Raw genomic sequence first — 21547 nt, 5'->3', positions numbered from 1 at the left:
AGTCTCTTTCTAAGTGCTATGTACTTCATTATAAACTGGTTGTCTCTTTCTAAGTGCTATGTACTTCATTATAAACTGGCTGTCTCTTTCTAAGTGCTATGTACTTCATTATAAACTGAGTGGTTCGAGCCCTGAATGCTGATTGGCTGACAGCCGTGGTATATCAAACCGTATACAATGGATATGAGAACAGCCCTTAGCCGCTGTATATTGGCCATATACCACACTCCCTTGGGCCTTGTTGCTTAAATGTAAATAGACTTTGCCCACTCATAAAGCAAGCTGAAACAAAGACTAAAATAGACAGAGAGAGAGAGAATGTGTTGGTATGATCTCACTGTTATTTCTCTGATGTTTAGATTTCCACTATGATCTCACTAGTTAATCATACCCCTCTCCTCCCTCTCTTCTGTTCCCTTTCTTCCCTCCTCCCATCCTTCTCTCCCTTGTCTCTCACTCCCCCTTCTTCCTCTTTCCCTCTCCTATCTTTCTGTACCCAACCCTGTCCAACTCTCTCTCTCCCCTCCATCCCCCTCTTTCCCTCTCCTATCTGTCTGTACCCAACCCTGTCCAACTCTCTCTCTCTCCTCCATCCCCCTCTTTCCCTCTCCTGCCTTTCTCCTTCCTCCCTCTCTCTTTCTCTCCTCCCTCCCTCTCTCTTTCTCTCCTCCCTCCCTCCCTCCCTCGCTCCTCCTCTCCCCCTTCCTCCACAGTGACTTAAGCAGCAACCCGTTTGTGTGCGACTGTAAGCTGTTTCGACTGGTGAGCTGGCTTCAGGAGAGGGGAGTCCGGGTGCGTCGCCCGGAGAACATGCTCTGTGCCCAACCGCCCGACCTGAGGCACCAACCACTACTCAACGTGTCACTGCTCACCTGTGGTAAGACCGAGAGAGAGAGAGAGAAACACATACACATTGCGATTTGAGACACCAACCACAGCTTAACGTATCACTGCTCACTTACAGTAAGACAAACACGGAGAAACACACACACATTACAGTAGTTGTTGAATTGATTGATCTATGAACTATACTCCTTTCTAATTAATTTATACATGTATTGATTGGTTGATTGATTAATGTCTTGATTAACTAGGTCTGAACTATGCAGCCTGTCTGGAGGACAGTGACCACAGCGGTGGAGGCAGTGAGCTGGTCATCTTCTCTTCGTCCACGCCGGGTAACTTCTCCCGGGAGGAGTGTAACTCTGTGTGTTACGGGGCCTCCCAGCGCTACGGGGGCCTGGGGGCCAGGAGGGAGTGTCTCTGCAGCACCAACTATGAACCCAACCGCATCAGTGAAGCTCAGTGCTCTGCTGCCTGCACCAAGCCTCACGTCATGAAGGTGGGCACAGGCTAACTAACAACTTCCTCGTAACTTTCTTATGTCTTTGTTATTACTTCCTGGTTACTTCTTTGTTTTTGTTATAACTTCCTGATTACTTCCTTGTTTTTGTTATAACTTCCTGATGACTTCCTTGTGCTAGTTTTCTTGGCTTTATTATTGAAAACGATACATTAGGACATATACAGTGTCTTCAGAAAGTATTCACACCCCTTAACTCTAGCTGTGTTCTGATTGGTTAAAGGAATGTGGTTGGACGTTGGCCCATGACGTCTTTGCGGTGGACTTCGCTGCCTCTCTCCCTCCTCTCCCTCCCGTCAGCGTCCATTCCTCCGCTCATCTGTCCATCCTCTCCTCAGTGACCCCTGTCACTCTCTCCTGGGACTTCGGTGACCTTTCACCCCGGGTCAACGCTACGGAAACGGTTGACATGACGATGCGTCATAAGTACGCCGTCCCTGGGCGCTACCCTGTCAGTGTCACCGCCTGGGCTGGACCCAAGGAGGTAACCCTTTATCTTTTAATTCTATCATTTCATTCTATCAGTAATTCTATCGTTCATTCCAGGGACCCTACCTTGGATGTTAAAGAGGTGAAATCCTTTTTAGTCTTGTACAGTGCAGGTTAGAGTACACACAATACACAAGAACCAATGGTTGTATGTGTATGCATTTACCAGAATTTGTCTGTGTGTGTGCGCGCACGTGTGTGTCCAGGTGTGTGCACGTAGGGAGGTGAGAGTGACTCTGCCTCCCCGATTGGAGCTGCACTGCCCGCTGCTGGCCGTAGCCAATCAGAGCCTGGCGGTTAGACTGGTCAGCTGGGGGGGCGAGGGTGTGGCGGTGGACTGGAGGATCACCAAGGACGGACAGGAGGCCGCCAAAGGTCAGCAGACAGACACACACACACTGTTTACACGCTATTTACACACACTCACACACACACATCCTCCCTCTGTGAGTGCCTGTGAAGTTCTCCTCTCTGTTTTTCTTAAACTGTGTCCATCAATGGCTCTGAGAGAGATAGTGGCCGCACTACAAAGCCAGAGGAAGGAGGGAAGGAGGGAAGAGAGGAAGAGAGAGAGGGAAAATGGAGGTAGAGAGAAAGCATCTGGCATTAAAGGACTGAGAAAAACTGAGAAACATCCCTTTAGTCTGGCTGTCTGGGGGGGTGTATGTGTTTAGTCTGGCTGTCTGGGGGGTGTATGTGTTTAGTCTGGCTGTCTGGGGGGGGTATGTGTTTAGTCTGGCTGTCTGGGGGGTGTATGTGTTTAGTCTGGCTGTCTGGGGGGTGTATGTGTTTAGTCTGGCTGTCTGGGGGGGTGTATGTGTTTAGTCTGGCTGTCTGTGGGGGGTGTATGTGTTTAGTCTGGCTGTCTGGGGGGTGTATGTGTTTAGTCTGGCTGTCTGGGGGGTGTATGTGTTTAGTCTGGCTGTCTGGGGGAGTGTATGTGTTTAGTCTGGCTGTTTGGGGGAGTGTATGTGTTTAGTCTGGCTGTCTGGGGGGTGTATGTGTTTAGTCTGGCTGTCTGGGGGTGTATGTGTTTAGTCTGGCTGTCTGGGGGGTATATGTGTTTAGTCTGGCTGTCTGGGGGGTGTATGTGTTTAGTCTGGCTGTCTGGGGGGGTGTATGTGTTTAGTCTGGCTGTCTGGGGGGTGTATGTGTTTAGTCTGGCTGTCTGGGGGGGTGTATGTGTTTAGTCTGGCTGTCTGGGGGGGTATGTGTTTAGTCTGGCTGTCTGGGGGTGTATGTGTTTAGTCTGGCTGTCTGGGGGGTGTATGTGTTTAGTCTGGCTGTCTGGGGGGTGTATGTGTTTAGTCTGGCTGTCTGGGGGGGTGTATGTGTTTAGTCTGGCTGTCTGGGGGGGTGTATGTGTTTAGTCTGGCTGTCTGGGGGAGTGTATGTGTTTAGTCTGGCTGTTTGGGGGGTGTATGTGTTTAGTCTGGCTGTCTGGGGGAGTGTATGTGTTTAGTCTGGCTGTCTGGGGGGGGTATGTGTTTAGTCTGGCTGTCTGGGGGGGTGTATGTGTTTAGTCTGGCTGTCTGGGGGGTGTATGTGTTTAGCCTAGCTGTCTGGGGGAGTGTATGTGTTTAGTCTGGCTGTCTGGGGGGGTGTATGTGTTTAGTCTGGCTGTTTGGGGGGGGTGTATGTGTTTAGTCTGGCTGTCTGGGGGGTGTATGTGTTTAGTCTGGCTGTCTGGGGGGGTGTATGTGTTTAGTCTGGCTGTCTGGGGGGTGTGTATGTGTTTAGTCTGGCTGTCTGGCGAGGGGTGTATGTGTTTGGAATACAGTGGCAGGTAGTCTTAAAGTAATGCTTTCTCAAAGTCAGACAAATATTCTAACTTTCTCTCTCTCACTCTCTCTCTCTCTCACACGCTCTCCCTCTCACTCACACTCACTCATTCACTCACTCTCCTCTCTCACTCACTCACTCACTCTCCTCTCTCTATCTCTCTCTCTCTCTATCGCTCTCTCTCTCTATCTCTCTATCTCACTCTGTATCTCTCTCTCTCTCTCTCTCTCTATCTCTCTCTCTCTCTCTCTCTCTATCTCTCTCTCTCTCTCTTTCTAATTGATATTTACATTAGTGGGTCTGTCTTGTCTCTGTCTCTAAAAGCCCAAATTAAACTTATACTTGTGTCTGTTTTGAAAAAGTCAACATTTCACTGGCAAAGCGAAAGTAAACAAAAAATAGAATGTTAAATAGATATGTACTAGCTCTCTCTCTCTCCTTTTCTGTCACTCTCGTTCTCTCACCATCTCTCTCCTTCTTCCTTCTTCCTCTTTCTCAATTCGTTACGTTTTATTGGTATGATGAGGTGTTATCTTACATGGTAAGGAAATTACACACAAAAACAGCACAGTTGTGGAATTTACAACAAATAACATTGATCTCTGTCCCCCCCCAGCCACTCCATATTGTCCCAGGGATGCGGTGTTCCATGCAGACTCTTCCCAGTGCTTCCAGCTGGTTCCAGGGGAGTTCAGCTGGTCCGAGGCCAGGAGGCAGTGCTCCTCTACGGGGGGAGACCTGGCCGTGGTCCGCACAGACCCCCTACGCAGCCTGCTGGCCTGCAGAGTCACACAGTGAGTAGTGGGAAGAGGAGGGGGTGGGGGGCTGGTGTGTGTGTGTGTGTGTGTGTTTACTGTCACGCGTTAAGTTGGCTGGTGTAGACCGCGATCTGTTTCTCTGTTTATGGCTTCCTACAGTGAGACATAGTCTCACACACACAAACACACACTTCTACTTGTTTAGTTTATTTCTTGTTTTGGTTGTTTTTGTTTTTCTTCTATCTTCCTATTATCTTTTCTTTCTGTTTAAAGGAAAACTCCACCCAAAAAACAATATTTGGGTCATTTGTTTCATTAGTCCATTGTTGACATAGTCCCAAAAATGTTTTGCTTGTCAGCAATCAAGTTTTCAAGATATGTAACTTTCAATATACAGAAATCATCCCCGTATGATGTATTTTGAAATATGTAGAATATCGGCCTGTTGGAAACTACAATTCCCTACTACATCGTGTAGTTCAGGCTTGATCTGATTTATCTCTAGAGAAACTGCTCATTGAGTGCACATAAAAACCCAGAACGAAATGGATTTCAAATAATTGAACCGACGTCGGTCAGTTAATCGCTCAGAACTAGTAGCAGTTCAGAAGAAATGAGTTGTAATTAGTTCTAACACAGAGAATTGTATTTGACATCAGTGGGTGGTCCTGGCTGTACAGCTACAAGTTTACACCATTAGAGAAATGATGAAATGCATTCAGAGGAAATCTAATATGTTCTATAAATGTGTAGAGTAAGTGTTGGTCTAACTGGTCCAGGTGCAGACTGGCTCTGTGATGGTTGTGTGTTCTCTGTAGGACACACACATAGTGTTCTCTGTACTGGTCTCTACCAGTCATATAAACACAGCTGCACCACAACCATAGGAGGAGTCCTCCGCAGTTCACTGTGTGTGTGTGTGTTTCCTGTCTCACTGCTCCACACCCATCATTAATCTGAGGGCTGAGGCCCTGCTCTTAGGAGGGGGAGGGAGAGACGGATATGCTGTTGAAATGCTGCTGATAGTCTACAGATTGTTGACTACAGTCTACCTTTGTTGAAAATGATGAGATATACAGTGGGGAAAAAAAGTATTTAGTCAGCCACCAATTGTGCAAGTTCTCCCACTTAAAAAGATGAGAGAGGCCTGTAATTTTCATCATAGGTACACGTCAACTATGACAGACAAATTGAGGAAAAAAATTCCAGAAAATCACATTGTAGGATTTTTAATGAATTTATTTGCAAGTTATGGTGGAAAATAAGTATTTGGTCACCTACAAACAAGCAAGATTTCTGGCTCTCACAGACCTGTAACTTCTTCTTTAAGAGGATCCCCTGTCCTCCACTCGTTACCTGTATTAATGGCACCTGTTTGAACTTGTTATCAGTATAAAAGACACCTGTCCACAACCTCAAACAGTCACACTCCAAACTCCACTATGGCCAAGACCAAAGAGCTGTCAAAGGACACCAGAAACAAAATTGTAGACCTGCACCAGGCTGGGAAGACTGAATCTGCAATAGGTAAGCAGCTTGGTTTGAAGAAATCAACTGTGGGAGCAATTATTAGGAAATGGAAGACATACAAGACCACTGATAATCTCCCTCGATCTGGGGCTCCATGCAAGATCTCACCCCGTGGGGTCAAAATGATCACAAGAACGGTGAGCAAAAATCCCAGAACCACACGGGGGGACCTAGTGAATGACCTGTAGAGAGCTGGGACCAAAGTAACAAAGCCTACCATCAGTAACACACTACGCCGCCAGGGACTCAAATCATGCAGTGCCAGATGTGTCCCCCTGCTTAAGCCAGTACATGTCCAGGCCCGTCTGAAGTTTGCTAGAGTGCATTTGGATGGTCCAGAAGAGGATTGGGAGAATGTCATATGGTCCGATGACTTTTTGGTAAAAACTCAACTCGTCGTGTTTGGAGGACAAAGAATGCTGAGTTGCATTTAAAGAACACCATACCTACTGTGAAGCATGGGAGTGGAAACATCATACTTTGGGGCTGTTTTTTCTGCAAAGGGACCAGGACGACTGATCCGTGTAAAGGAAAGAATGAATGGGGCCATGTATCGTGAGATTTTGAGTGAAAACCTCCTTCCATCAGCAAGGGCATTGAAGATGAAACGTGGCTGGGTCTTTCAGCATGACAATGATCCCAAACACACCGCCCGGGCAACGAAGGAGTGACTTGGTAAGAAGCATTTCAAGGTCCTGGAGTGGCCTAGCCAGTCTCCAGATCTCAACCCCATAGAAAATCTTTGGAGGGAGTTGAAAGTCCGTGTTGCCCAGCGACAGCCCCAAAACATCACTGCTCTAGAGGAGATCTGCATGGAGGAATGGGCCAAAATACCAGCAACAGTGTGTGAAAACCTTGTGAAGACTTACAGAAAACGTTTGACCTGTGTCATTGTCAACAAAGGGTATATAACAAAGTATTGAGAAACTTTTGTTATTGACCAAATACTTATTTTCCACCATAATTTGCAAATAAATTCATTAAAAATCCTACAATGTGATTTTCTGGATATTTTTTTCTCATTTTGTCTGTCATAGTTGACATGTACCTATGATGAAAATTACAGGCCTCTCTCGTCTTTTTAAGTGGGAGAACTTGCACAATTGGTGGCTGACTAAATACTTTTTTCCCCCACTGTATAGTTGAGATGCTACTGAAAGGCTAAAGACATGCTGTTGAAATGCTGCTGAACATTGTTGAACATCTGTAGATGGACTACAGACACTTTCTTGTTGAAAGTCAACAGACTTACTGATATGTTCCTCTCCTCTCCTCTCCTCTCCTCTCCTCTCCTCTCCTCTCCTCTCCTCTCCTCTCCTCTCCTCTCCTCTCCTCTCCTCTCCTCTCCTCTCCTCTCCTCTCCTCTCCTCTCCTCCATCTTATGTAAGAACCCACTTCTTTATTGTTTTGTTTTTTGGCACAAAGATCTATTTTTCTCCCTCCTCTCTCATTCCCCATCGTTCATCCCCTCTATTTTGTCCCAGTTCTAGTTTTCTCCAGATGTGGGTATTTGGCTGCTGGAGCCCTACAGAGAGACATTTGAAAAAATAACAAGAGCGACGGGGTGTGTGTGTGTGTGTGTGTGTGGGGAGAGAGAGAGAGAGAGAGAGAATTAACAATGCTATGTAATAAATGGCTGTTGTGAACATCAAACTTTCATAGACCAAAAACAACCATTACGTTAGGAACACTGCACAGCACATGATTTAAAGTGAATTTGGAACTACTTTGCTTGAGTTTTCTTCGACAGCGGGGAAAAATAGGTTTTGAAACAAAAATGCTTTTGGAACCCAGTTTGGAAATAAATCCTCTTACTGCTGTTCATATTGTAACCCAGTTGTTTTCCATTCAACTCATTACAGCAGCGTCAGCGCTCACATATAGCATGTTGTGAGGTACACGTGTACACACACACACACACACACACACACACTGTAGACCTGACTGTGACCCTAGTGTTCTGCTACCACACGTAACTGACACGTGTGTGTGTGTGTGTGTAAAATCCTATGGGGAGAGGACAGAGGTCCATACATTGTGAAGGGTTTTTTAATAGGCATGTCAGAGGTTTGACCTTCCAGTCTGTTTTCTTAGTTAACGTTTTACATCACCTACTCACGGTTCTCTAACCTATGTGTGGAAAAGTGTGTGTGTGTATGGTCTCCATCGCTAACATGTACAGTGGGGAAAAAAAGTATTTAGTCAGCCACCAATTGTGCAAGTTCTCCCACTTAAAAAGATGAGAGAGGCCTGTAATTTTCATCATAGGTACACGTCAACTATGACAGACAAAATGAGAATTTGTTTTCCAGAAAATCACATTGTAGGATTTTTAATGAATTTATTAGCAAATTATGGTGGAAAATAAGTATTTGGTCAATAACAAAAGTTTCTCAATACTTTGTTATATACCCTTTGTTGGCAATGACACAGGTCAAACGTTTTCTGTAAGTCTTCACAAGGTTTTCACACACTGTTGCTGGTATTTTGGCCCATTCCTCCATGCAGATCTCCTCTAGAGCAGTGATGTTTTGGGGCTGTCGCTGGGCAACACAGACTTTCAACTCCCTCCAAAGATTTTCTATGGGGTTGAGATCTGGAGACTGGCTAGGCCACTCCAGGACCTTGAAATGCTTCTTACGAAGCCACTCCTTCGTTGCCCGGGCGGTGTGTTTGGGATCATTGTCATGCTGAAAGACCCAGCCACGTTTCATCTTCAATGCCCTTGCTGATGGAAGGAGGTTTTCACTCAAAATCTCACGATACATGGCCCCATTCATTCTTTCCTTTACACGGATCAGTCGTCCTGGTCCCTTTGCAGAAAAACAGCCCCAAAGCAGGATGTTTCCACCCCCATGCTTCACAGTAGGTATGGTGTTCTTTGGATGCAACTCAGCATTCTTTGTCCTCCAAACACGACGAGTTGAGTTTTTACCAACAAGTTCTATTTTGGTTTCATCTGACCATATGACATTCTCCCAATCCTCTTCTGGATCATCCAAATGCACTCTAGCAAACTTCAGACGGGCCTGGACATGTACTGGCTTAAGCAGGGGGACACGTCTTGCACTGCAGGATTTGAGTCCCTGGCGGCGTAGTGTGTTACTGATGGTAGGCTTTGTTCCTTTGGTCCCAGCTGTCTGCAGGTAATTCACTAGGTCCCCCGTGTGGTTCTGGGATTTTTGCTCACCGTTCTTGTGATCATTTTGACCCCACGGGGTGAGATCTTGCGTGGAGCCCCAGATCGAGGGAGATTATCAGTGGTCTTGTATGTCTTCCATTTCCTAATAATTGCTCCCACAGTTGATTTCTTTAAACCAAGCTGCTTACTTATTGCAGATGCAGTCTTCCCAGCCTGGTGCAGGTCTACAATTTTGTTTCTGGTGTCCTTTGACAGCTCTTTGGTCTTGGCCATACTGGAGTTTGGAGTGTGACTGTTTGAGGTTGTGGACAGGTGTCTTTTATACTGATAACAAGTTCAAACGGGTGCCATTAATACAGGTAACGAGTGGAGGACAGAGGAGCCTCTTAAAGTATAAGTTACAGGTCTGTGAGCGCCAGAAATCTTGCTTGTTTGTAGGTGACCAAATACTTATTTTCCACCATAATTTGCAAATAAATTCATAAAAAATCCTACAATGTGATTTTCTGGATTTTCTTTTCTCAATTTGTCTGTCATAGTTGACGTGTACCTATGATGAAAATTACAGGCCTCTCTCATCTTTTTAAGTGGGAGAACTTGCACAATTGGTGGCTGACTAAATACTTTTTTCCCCCACTGTATGTGTGTGTGTTCTCTAAACATGTGTGTGTGTGGTCTCTATAATGTGTGTGTCTGTAACGTGTGTGTGTGTGTGGTCCCTACACCCTACAGGGAGCGTGGTGTATGGCTGGGTCTCAGTGACGTCGACTCTCCAGGCTCGCTGCGCTGGGTGGACGGCTCGGAGGCGCGGGACGGCGAGGGCGGAGGGAGAGACCGGGCTACGCTGGTTCGGGGGAAAGTGTGTGTGTCACTAGACCATACAGCTCTGCCCAGCTCACACCCCTGCAGCACAAAACGAGCCTACGCCTGCCAGTACCGCCCCCAAGGTAGGAGACTGTACACACACACAGAGAGGGAGGGGCTTACTTAGCGGGGCCACTCTACCAGATGTGTATCTTTTTTTATTTACTCTTCCTTTACAGCAGCTGCAGACCCCCCCGTATGAAAAAGTTTGGGCACCCTCCTCTGATGAGTGGCAACATGGGGGCCTCAAAACAACTCTCAAATGACCTGAAAACAAAGATTGTTCAACATTATGGTTTAGGGGAAGGCTACAAAAAGCTATCGCAGAGATGTCAGCTATCAGTGTCCACTGTGAGGAACATAGTGAGGAAATGGAAGACCACAGGCACAGTTCTTGTTAAGGTCAGAAGTGGCAGGCCAAGTAAAATATCGGAGAGGCAAAGGATGGTGAGAACGGTCAAAAACAGCCCACAGAACACCTCCAAAGACCTACAACATCATCTTGCTCCAGATGGTGTAACTGTGCATCGTTCAACAATTCAGCGCACTTTGCACAAGGAGAAGCTGTACGGGAGAGTGATGCGGAAGAAGCCTTTTCTGCACACACGCCACAAACAGTGTCACTTGAGGTATGCAAACGCACATTTGGACAAGCCAGCTTCATTTTGGAATAAGGTGCTGTGGACTGATGAAACAAAGATTTAGTTATTTGGTCATAACAAGGGGCGTTATGCATGGCGGCAAAAGAACACAGCGTTCCAAGAAAAACACTTGCTACCCACAGTAAAATGTGGTGGGGGTTCCATCATGCGGTGGGGCTGTGTGGCCAGTGCCGGTACTGGGAATCTTGTTAAAGTTGAGGGTCGCATGGATTCCACTCAATATCAGCAGATTCTTGGGAATAATGTTGAAGAATCAGTCACAAAGTTGAAGTTACGCCGGGGCTGGATATTTCAACAAGACAACGACCCAAAACACTGCTCAAAATCTACCCGGGCATTTATGCAGAGGAACAAGTACAATGTTCTGGAATGGCCATCCCAGTCCCCAGACCTGAATATCATTGAGATCTGTGGGATGATTTGAAGCGGGCTGTCCATGCTCGGCAACCATCAAACCTAACTGAAGTGGAGATGTTTTGTAAGGAGGAATGGTCCAAAATATCTTCATCCAGAATCCAGACACTCATTAGAGGCTATAGGAAGCGTCTAGAGGCTGTTATTTTAGCAAAAGGAGGCTCTACTAAATATTGATGTGATTTTTCTGTTGGGTTGCCCAAATTTATGCACCTGTCTAATTTTGTTTTGATGCATATTGCACATTTTCTGTTAATCCAATAAACCTAATTTCACTACTGAAATATTACTGTGTCCATAAGTTATTTGATAGATCAAAATTAAATTGCTGATCCAAACACCCAATTATTTATAAATGGAAATCATGGAAATTGTCAGGGGTGCCCAAACCTTTTCATACGACTGTAACTAGGATAGTGTTTTATTCAGCAGTATAACTAGGATAGTGTTTTATTCAGCAGTATAACTAGGATAGTGTTTTATTCAGCAGTATAACTAGGATAGTGTTTTATTCAGCAGTATAACTAGGATAGTGTATTATTCAGCAGTATAACTAGGAGAGTGTTTTATTCAGCAGTATAACTAGGAGAGTGTTTTATTCAGCAGTATAACTAGGATAGTGTTTTATTCAGCAGTATAACTAGGATAGTGTATTATTCAGCAGTATAACTAGGATAGTGTATTATTCAGCAGTATAACTAGGAGAGTGTTTTATTCAGCAGTATAACTAGGAGAGTGTTTTATTCAGCAGTATAACTAGGATAGTGTTTTATTCAGCAGTATAACTAGGAGAGTGTTTTATTCAGCAGTATAACTAGGAGAGTGTTTTATTCAGCAGTATAACTAGGAGCAGCAGTATAACTAGGATAGTGTTTTATTCAGCAGTATAACTAGGAGCAGCAGTATAACTAGGATAGTGTTTTATTCAGCAGTATAACTAGGATAGTGTTTTATTCAGCAGTATAACTAGGATAGTGTTTTATTCAGCAGTATAACTAGGATAGTGTTTTATTCAGCAGTATAACTAGGATAGTGTTTTATTCAGCAGTATAACTAGGATAGTGTTTTATTCAGCAGTATAACTAGGATAGTGTTTTATTCAGCAGTATAACTAGGATAGTGTTTTATTCAGCAGTATAACTAGGATAGTGTATTATTCAGCAGTATAACTAGGATAGTGTTTTATTCAGCAGTATAACTAGGATAGTGTTTTATTCAGCAGTATAACTAGGATAGTGTATTATTCAGCTGTATAACTAGGATAGTGTTTTATTCAGCAGTATAACTAGGAGAGTGTTTTATTCAGCAGTATAACTAGGATAGTGTATTATTCAGCAGTATAACTAGGAGAGTGTTTTATTCAGCAGTATAACTAGGATAGTGTTTTATTCAGCAGTATAACTAGGAGAGTGTTTTATTCAGCAGTATAACTAGGATAGTGTATTATTCAGCAGTATAACTAGGAGAGTGTTTTATTCAGCAGTATAACTAGGATAGTGTTTTATTCAGCAGTATAACAAGGATAGTGTATTATTCAGCAGTATAACTAGGAGAGTGTTTTATTCAGCAGTATAACTAGGATAGTGTTTTATTCAGCAGTATAACTAGGATAGTGTTTTATTCAGCAGTATAACTAGGATAGTGTATTATTCAGCAGTATAACTAGGATAGTGTATTATTCAGCAGTATAACTAGGAGAGTGTATTATTCAGCAGTATAACTAGGAGAGTGTTTTATTCAGCAGTATAACTAGGAGAGTGTTTTATTCAGCAGTATAACTAGGAGAGTGTTTTATTCAGCAGTATAACTAGGATAGTGTTTTATTCAGCAGTATAACTAGGATAGTGTTTTATTCAGCAGTATAACTAGGAGAGTGTTTTATTCAGCAGTATAACTAGGAGAGTGTTTTATTCAGCAGTATAACTAGGAGTGTTTTATTCAGCAGTATAACTAGGAGAGTGTTTTATTCAGCAGTATAACTAGGATAGTGTTTTATTCAGCAGTATAACTAGGAGAGTGTTTTATTCAGCAGTATAACTAGGATAGTGTATTATTCAGCAGTATAACTAGGAGAATGTTTTATTCAGCAGTATAACTAGGATAGTGTTTTATTCAGCAGTATAACAAGGATAGTGTATTATTCAGCAGTATAACTAGGAGAGTGTTTTATTCAGCAGTATAACTAGGATAGTGTTTTATTCAGCAGTATAACTAGGATAGTGTATTATTCAGCAGTATAACTAGGATAGTGTATTATTCAGCAGTATAACTAGGAGAGTGTTTTATTCAGCAGTATAACTAGGAGAGTGTTTTATTCAGCAGTATAACTAGGATAGTGTTTTATTCAGCAGTATAACTAGGATAGTGTTTTATTCAGCAGTATAACTAGGATAGTGTATTATTCAGCAGTATAACTAGGAGAGTGTTTTATTCAGCAGTATAACTAGGAGAGTGTTTTATTCAGCAGTATAACTAGGAGAGTGTTTTATTCAGCAGTATAACTAGGATAGTGTTTTATTCAGCAGTATAACTAGGATAGTGTTTTATTCAGCAGTATAACTAGGAGAGTGTTTTATTCAGCAGTATAACTAGGATAGTGTATTATTCAGCAGTATAACTAGGAGTGTTTTATTCAGCAGTATAACTAGGAGAGTGTTTTATTCAGCAGTATAACTAGGATAGTGTTTTATTCAGCAGTATAACTAGGATAGTGTTTTATTCAGCAGTATAACTAGGATAGTGTTTTATTCAGCAGTATAACTAGGAGAGTGTTTTATTCAGCAGTATAACTAGGAGCAGCAGTATAACTAGGATAGTGTTTTATTCAGCAGTATAACTAGGAGAGTGTTTTATTCCTACGTGATGCACCATGAATAAGGTAAGGAAGAAACACATACACTGCGTTGTGCGTCATCCACACCTGCATGGTGCATTAGAGTACGGCGGCTTGGTTTCACCTCAACCTCCAAAGACAGTGTTCATCAAACCTCATCTGTGTCAGTTTCCAACACAGTTTGCACCTCATCACTAAACCTGCCGTGTGGTTTTACTTTGCCTGCCATTAATTGAACAGGGACTTCCTGGTCTGGGGCCTCTAGTGGTTTAATGTAATTAATCTGCAGTTGATTCACTTGAAGTCATTATACAGTCTACTTCCCCAGCAGTACTGCTAGGATAGTGTTTTCCCCAGCAGTACTGCTAGGATAGTGTTTTCCCCAGTAGTACTACCAGGATAGTGTTTTCCCCAGCAGTACTGCTAGGATAGTGTTTTCCCCAGTAGTACTACTAGGATAGTGTTTTCCCCAGTAGTACTACTAGGATAGTGTTTTCCCCAGTAGTTCTACTAGGATAGTGTTTTCCCCAGTAGTACTACTAGGATAGTGTTTTCCCCAGTAGTACTACTAGGATAGTGTTTTCCCCAGTAGTTCTACTAGGATAGTGTTTTCCCCAGTAGTACTACTAGGATAGTGTTTTCCCCAGTAGTACTACAAGGATAGTGTTTTCCCCAGTAGTTCTACTAGGATAGTGTTTTCCCCAGTAGTACTACTAAGATACTGTTTTCTCCAGTAGTACTACAAGGATAGTGTTTTCCCCAGTAGTTCTACTAGGATAGTGTTTTCCCCAGTAGTACTACTAATATACTGTTTTCTCCAGTAGTACTACCAGGATAGTGTTTTCTCCAGTAGTACTACTAAGGTACTGTTTTCTCCAGTAGTACTACTAGGATATTGTTTTCCCCAGTAGTACTACTAGGATAGTGTTTTCCCCAGTAGTACTACTAGGATAGTGTTTTCCCCAGTAGTACTACTAGGATAGTGTTTTCCCCAGTAGTACTACTAGGATAATGTTTTCCCCAGTAGTACTACTAGGATAGTGTTTTCCCCAGTAGTACTACTATGATAGTGTTTTCCCCAAAACACACACATACACACAGCCATGATCTTGTGTATGTTTCAGTTCTGTCAACAGAGAAATCTATTCCTCTATCTTCTCCTCTCTGTCTTCAGGGCTCTCCCTCTCCTCTCCTCTTCTCTCCCCCTCGCTTCTTGAAGTTGGGGGTCATTACGATGGGAATATGTACATATTTTTATCATTTCAAATCAAAGTTTGATGCTGCAGAGGAATTCCTTGTTCAAAGAATATTTATCTTCAATACTTACTGTTCCCTCCCCTGCTCCTGTCTTCCTGAAGATGTGTGAGTGGAATATAACTCATGTTTTAATGATGAATCATTCTTTAATGTTGGGATCAAAAGTCTAATTCTCTCTCTCTCTGTCTTTCTTACTTTCTCTCTCCCTCTTTCTCCCTCGCTATCCCCCCCTCTTTCTCTCTCTCACATTCTCTCTCTCTCCCTCTCTCCTATCTCTTTTTCTCTCTCTCCCTCCTCTCCCTCTCTCTCGCTCTCCAGTGCGTGTTCCTGATGCGGGGATATACCTGGTGGGCTTGCCTGTTTTCCCCGCCCACAGACCTCTCTCTAGCCCCGCCCCCACGCCGCTCTCCGCCCCTGAACCCCCAGCCAGGAGCATAGAGGTGAGGAGAGACACACATAATGTCACTCACCACATACTTTCAAACTCTGTGTACACACTCATACAGTAACTCTTAAAATATTTGTATCTCTCTCCTCCCCCCTCCCTCTATCTCCCCCCTCCCTCCCCCCCTCTCTCTCTCTCTCCTCCCCCCTCTCCTCCCCCCTCTCGCTCTCTCTCCTCCCCCCTCCCCCCTTTCTCTCTCTCTCTCCTCCCCCCTCTCTCTTTCTCTCCCTCTCTCTCTCTCTCCTCTTCAGCTCCTGTTGTTCCCAGCGTTGGGGTTTGTTCAGGCAGGTCGTCTGTCGTCTGTAGAGTTCATCTCTCAAGAGCTCTCCTCACACACTCAGCTTCTCCTGCAGGTCTACAGACCTCACTGTGGCCAGCGCCCTGGACTAACCCTGCTGCTGCCTGGTGAGGAGACACACACACACACGTACAGACAGATGCATGCCCTCTCACTCACACACACACACACACACAGACACATACACACACACACACACACACACATACAGACGCATGCACTCACACACACACAGACACATACAGACAGATGCATGCACTCACACACACAAGGAAGCAGATGAGAATACAAAAGAACAAAGCAGAAGAGAAAAGTTTGGAGAGAAAGGAGGAAGAAGAAACGACAGAAATAGAAAATAGGACAAAGAGAGAGAGAGGAGAGATGGTAGAGAGAGAGAGAGGGAGAGAGAGAGAGAGAGATAGAGATGGCAGAGATAGAGATGGCAGAGAGCGAGAGCGAGAGAGCGCGAGAGAGAGAGAGAGAGAGAGAGAGAGAGAGAGAGAGAGAGAGAGAGAGAGAGAGAGAGAGAGAGAGAGAGAGAGAGAGAGAGAGAATTACACAGATAGTGAATCTGCTTATTGGGCGATTGATATTCTGCCAAGAACACCATCTACGCGCACACACACACACTCCGCTAACACACACACTCCGCTAACACACACACTCCACTAACACACACACTCCACTAACACACACACTCCGCTAACACACACACTCCGCTAACACACGCACAATCCCTGATTGCAAACACTGCTCGTCTCCAAAATCCCACAACATCATCTCTTCCTCTGCTTTCTCAGGCCAGCTCTCTCTCTCCTCTCCCATCCTCTCTTCATTCCTCCATCTCTTCCTCTGCTTTCTCAGCCAGCTCTCTCTCTCTCTCTCCCATCCTCTCTCCATTCCTCCATCTCTTCCTCTGCTTTCTCAGGCCAGCTCTCTCTCTCTCTCTCTCTCCCATCCTCTCTCCATTCCTCCATCTCTTCCTCTGCTTTCTCAGGCCAGCTCTCTCTCTCTCTCTCTCCCATCCTCTCTCCATTCCTCCATCTCTTCCTCTGCTTTCTCAGGCCAGCTCTCTCTCTCTCTCTCCCATCCTCTCTCCATTCTTCCATCTCTTCCTCTGCTTTCTCAGGCCAGCTCTCTCTCTCTCTCTCTCCCATCCTCTCTCCATTCCTCCATCTCTTCCTCTGCTTTCTCAGGCCAGCTCTCTCTCTCTCTCTCTCTCTCTCTCTCTCTCTCTCTTACCATCCTCTCTCCATTCCTCCATCTCTTCCTCTGCTTTCTCAGGCCAGCTCTCTCTCTCTCTCTCTCTCCCATCCTCTCTCCATTCCTCCATCTCTTCCTCTGCTTTCTCAGGCCAGCTCTCTCTCTCTCTCCCATCCTCTCTCCATTCCTCCATCTCTTCCTCTGCCTTTTGGCTTCCTGTCAGTGGAAAGTTTTGTTTTGTTTAGCTGTTTTTCATCTGTCAAGACAGAAAGCTCAATACTCTAAACTGCTTGAATCGTGAAACCAAAGCTGAAATGACAGATTATGATGTTTCTTGTCATGATGTTTCCAGTGCTTCATGTGCCGGAACAAAAAGTGAGCGTGAGAAGGGGATGACCTGTGGAGTTCTGAGATACCAGAACGCATGAGAAAACCCCCCCTCTCACATGGGGGGATTTTTTAGTAGCCTAGGGTCCGGGAAAATGTTTGCCTTCTATAAACGCATTTCACGCAATTCTTTACATGACACTGAGAATCTGAGATCGACCTTGTCTTCAATCCATCAATAGCCTAGGCCTAGGTGTGTGAAGGCACACATATTGCAGGCTACAATATGAGGAGGAAATTATAGTTCTAAAAATGCTTTCCAGTTTCACTGACTCACCCAATGATGCGCAGCTCACTGGCCAGTGATGGCCGACGTGTTCGTGCCAAAAGCCTCTCTCTTCTTTTACTAAGTAAAACAATATGTGGAAGTTGCTCAAATATTTTGGTAGCCTAGAGCAGACATATTAGAGTCTTCTGTTTTCAGCAGGAGCCATTTGCTTTCCTACCGGTGTTTTCCTGCGATTGTATTTGAAATATTGTGAAAGGCCTGTTTTGTCTGCATGCTGTTGTTCACCGACAGATTTGCCGCGCGTTCCCGACTGTAGGCCTCGTTGTTGGGCTACACACAAGCCACAGCTAGACCATTTTTTAAAAGAAGCTATTTATCCTCTGTAGCTAAATTATAGGCTTTATCATGGTGTAGTAGGCTATTCTGAATTATTTCATTTCTTTCTGAACAAACAGCAGTAATTCTATAATTTTGGCAAATTTATTTCAATTTATCAGGGCTGCAGTTCCTTCAGAACCCTTTTGCGCAGTTATGAAGTGCAACGCTGGAGAGATGAGTTGCAGGCTCATGTCTATCAGAGCAGAGAGAGGGAGAGAGATCATAGAAAGTGAATCTCATTCTAGTTCTGTGAGAGATACAGGCGCGTTTCTCACACAGCTACGGCCACGCGTTGGTCTCAAACATAGGTTGCAATGTTACGCCAACCATAAGGCCCAATCCGAATCAACTCTTAGAATATCAGGCCCGGCAAAAAATCTACTTTTTCACATTACGTTTTTTTTGGGGGGCAGGAGAATTAACGAAGAGGCAACTCGAATTAACTTTGATCGCTTTTATGGTAATTTTTACTTTGCAAAATGTTAAAAATATTTTTCATGCCACGAAAGGTACCTGATCCGTCCAAATAAATTCCGGAATGAAACATTCAAAACATAAAAGGTGCCAGATCCTGTTCTGGCAGGATCCGGCTCAAATTAAGCACTGGATGTTTCTGTCATGATGATGTTTCTGTCATGATGATGTTTCTTGTCATGATGATGTTTCTTGCCAAACATCCACCTTCAACATGAAATATGATGACATAATCAATGCTGTAGGATTTGTTTCTTTGAGTTCTATGACCAACACACACACACACACACACTAGGCTTGGGCAGTATCAAGATTGTCATACCGACCTTGTGCCATCCCGGGATATTCGGTAATACCGGCACTGCACACAAGGGCCGCTGTTTTCAAACCCCACTCATACTCTGTAATCCGAAGGTTAGCAATGCTAACAAGTACATGTAAAACCCCACAGAGAACGCTAACTAAATGCGCATTGCGAACATTTTGTACAGTTTCTGACATAAACTATACAAGTAAAAATGCTACTCAGTTTTCTACACGAAAAAAATCAATATTAGCCAGCAAGGCTCTTGATCCAGGAGGGGATTCTCTGCTGTTACCAAGCGAATGCTTTATTTTGGAAGAAGCTAACCACTTAGCTAACTAGCTACTAAATTAGCAAACCAAATACACAACTGCAGAGCATTTAGCACATCAACTGACGCCTGCTGCACAACAGTGAGTGACTCACAACACTCCAGTCTCTCCTCGTTGTATGCTTGTAAACAAACACCACGTGACTGGGGACTACCGTAAGCTTTATAATAATGTGACAGGTGAAATGAAGATCGCAATGTTCTTTATCTCCTGACGTATTGCACAAGTTGACTGCAGGTATTTACTTAAAAAGTAGCTACAAATAAATATTAAAAACTTCAAAGAAATAGTTTCAACAGTATTGGAGGTATTGAAAAACCATCCCGTGGCTTTTTCTTAATACCCCAGTATATGGTATTTACGGTATACCACCTAAAACTCAAGCATACACACACACACACACACACACACACACACACACACACACACACACACACACACACACACACACACACACACACACACACCAAACAGAAACATATACAAACACACACACTCAGACCACCACCACCACCACCCCTCTGTAACCCCGACTCTCCTCCCTCCAGGATGCGGTGGTCCACTATGTCATCCTGTGGCTCTGTGTGTCTCCATGGAGCCCAGCACCTCCACCCCTTTACCCTCCACCTCCTGCCCTCCTCTCCAGCAGTGGTGCCCCTTCCTGGGCCGCTGCTTGCCCCTGGCCAGCCCCTGCCACCCTGGATCCTGTGCCAACTGTACCCAGGCAGACACTCTGCCTCCCGGAGCGCAGCGTCCTAGTTACAGCCTGGTGAATGAGGTGATGGTTACACTGCCTGCTGGACCTGTTACACACGTACTGGTGAGTGGACACACACACACACACACACACACTTAGTGGACACACACACACACACTTAGTGGACAGACACACACACACTTAGTGGACAGACACACACACACACACACACTTAGTGGACAGACACACACACACTTAGTGGACAGACACACACACACACACACTTAGTGGACAGACACACACACACACACACTTAGTGGACACACACACACACACACACACTTAGTGGACAGACACACACACACACACACTTAGTGGACACACACACACACACACACACACACACACACACATTAGTGGACACACACACACACTTGGTGGACAGACACACACACACACACACTTAGTGGACACACACACACACACACACACACACACACTTAGTGGACACACACACACACTTGGTGGACAGACACACACACACACACACTTAGTGGACACACACACACACACTTAGTGGACAGACACACACACACACACACTTAGTGGACAGACACACACACACTTAGTGGACAGACACACACACACACACACTTAGTGGACAGACACACACACACTTAGTGGACAGACACACACACACACACACTTAGTGGACAGACACACACACACTTAGTGGACAGACACACACACACACACACACTTAGTGGAAACACACACACACACACACACACTTAGTGGACACACACACACACTTGGTGGACAGAGACACACACACACACACACTTAGTGGACACACACACACACACACACACACTTAGTGGACACACACACACACTTGGTGGACAGACACACACACACACACACTTAGTGGACAGACACACACACTTAGTGGACAGACACACACAGTCACACACACACACACCAAGTGAACACAACACCTACAGTGATACACACAACAAAACACAACTACTACTTTTAAAACAAACTCACCTCCTATCTCTTCCTCCTTCTCTCTCCTCCTCTCCCCCCTCAGGTGAGGGAGCGTGTCGAGGACCTGCTGGTCTCCCCCGGTGACATCATCGCCCTGCAGCACGACGCCGGCCCCGCCTCCCTGCTCCGCTGCGACCCTTCACCCCAGTCGCCGTGGCGACAGTCAATCCTGGCCCACAACCAATCCGACTGGCTGTGGGCCAACGCCAACCAATCAGAAGGTTCCGTGGATCTGGACCAGAGCGTTGAACTAACCCTGGAGGATGTAGGTGTTGGAGGTCTTGCAGGAAGAGAACTAGAGGGTGGAGGAGGAGGCTGGGTGGCGGACGTGGTCTGCCCGATCAGGGTGCTCTACGTTGGGCATAGTGAGACCCAGCTCCAGGGGTCCCAGCTCTCCTCCGGCCTCCCCCAGCCGGGGCTCTACAGCCTGGAGGTGACCTCCGACGACCCTGCCTTCCGCGTCACGGCGTCATGTCCCGTCCTTGTGGTCCCTCCCCTTGGCCTCACCGTCCTCCACCCCACTTCTCAGAACGGAACCTACTACTTCAGGTGTTGTGTTGGATTGGATGGATTATTATTTTGTTAATATTCTGTCTTGTATATTCTGTTTATTGTAAGACATTGTCCATAAGCCGAGACCATTTCACCAGGTCAAA

The 21547-nt window shown here is 44.9% G+C and overlaps 1 protein-coding gene across 1 annotated transcript in view; it reads left to right on the top strand.

Moving 5' to 3' along the window:
* The window catches only part of pkd1a (polycystic kidney disease 1a), a 90687-nt gene that overhangs the window by 16865 nt on the left and 52275 nt on the right, over positions 1–21547 (top strand). Inside the window, exons 5-14 of the mRNA XM_045223402.1 lie at positions 714–877; positions 1095–1342; positions 1587–1847; positions 2059–2227; positions 4251–4428; positions 9797–10011; positions 15413–15534; positions 15791–15944; positions 19693–19964; positions 20935–21440. Of these exons, the coding sequence (XP_045079337.1) occupies positions 714–877; positions 1095–1342; positions 1587–1847; positions 2059–2227; positions 4251–4428; positions 9797–10011; positions 15413–15534; positions 15791–15944; positions 19693–19964; positions 20935–21440 (2289 nt within the window). The remainder of the gene's footprint in view (positions 1–713; positions 878–1094; positions 1343–1586; positions 1848–2058; positions 2228–4250; positions 4429–9796; positions 10012–15412; positions 15535–15790; positions 15945–19692; positions 19965–20934; positions 21441–21547) is intronic.

The sequence above is a fragment of the Coregonus clupeaformis genome, chromosome 11, assembly GCF_020615455.1.
Source record: "Coregonus clupeaformis isolate EN_2021a chromosome 11, ASM2061545v1, whole genome shotgun sequence".
Taxonomy (NCBI): Eukaryota; Metazoa; Chordata; class Actinopteri; order Salmoniformes; family Salmonidae; genus Coregonus; species Coregonus clupeaformis.
Note: the sequence above shows the minus strand (reverse complement) of the source record. Positions and strands in the feature narration are given on the sequence as shown.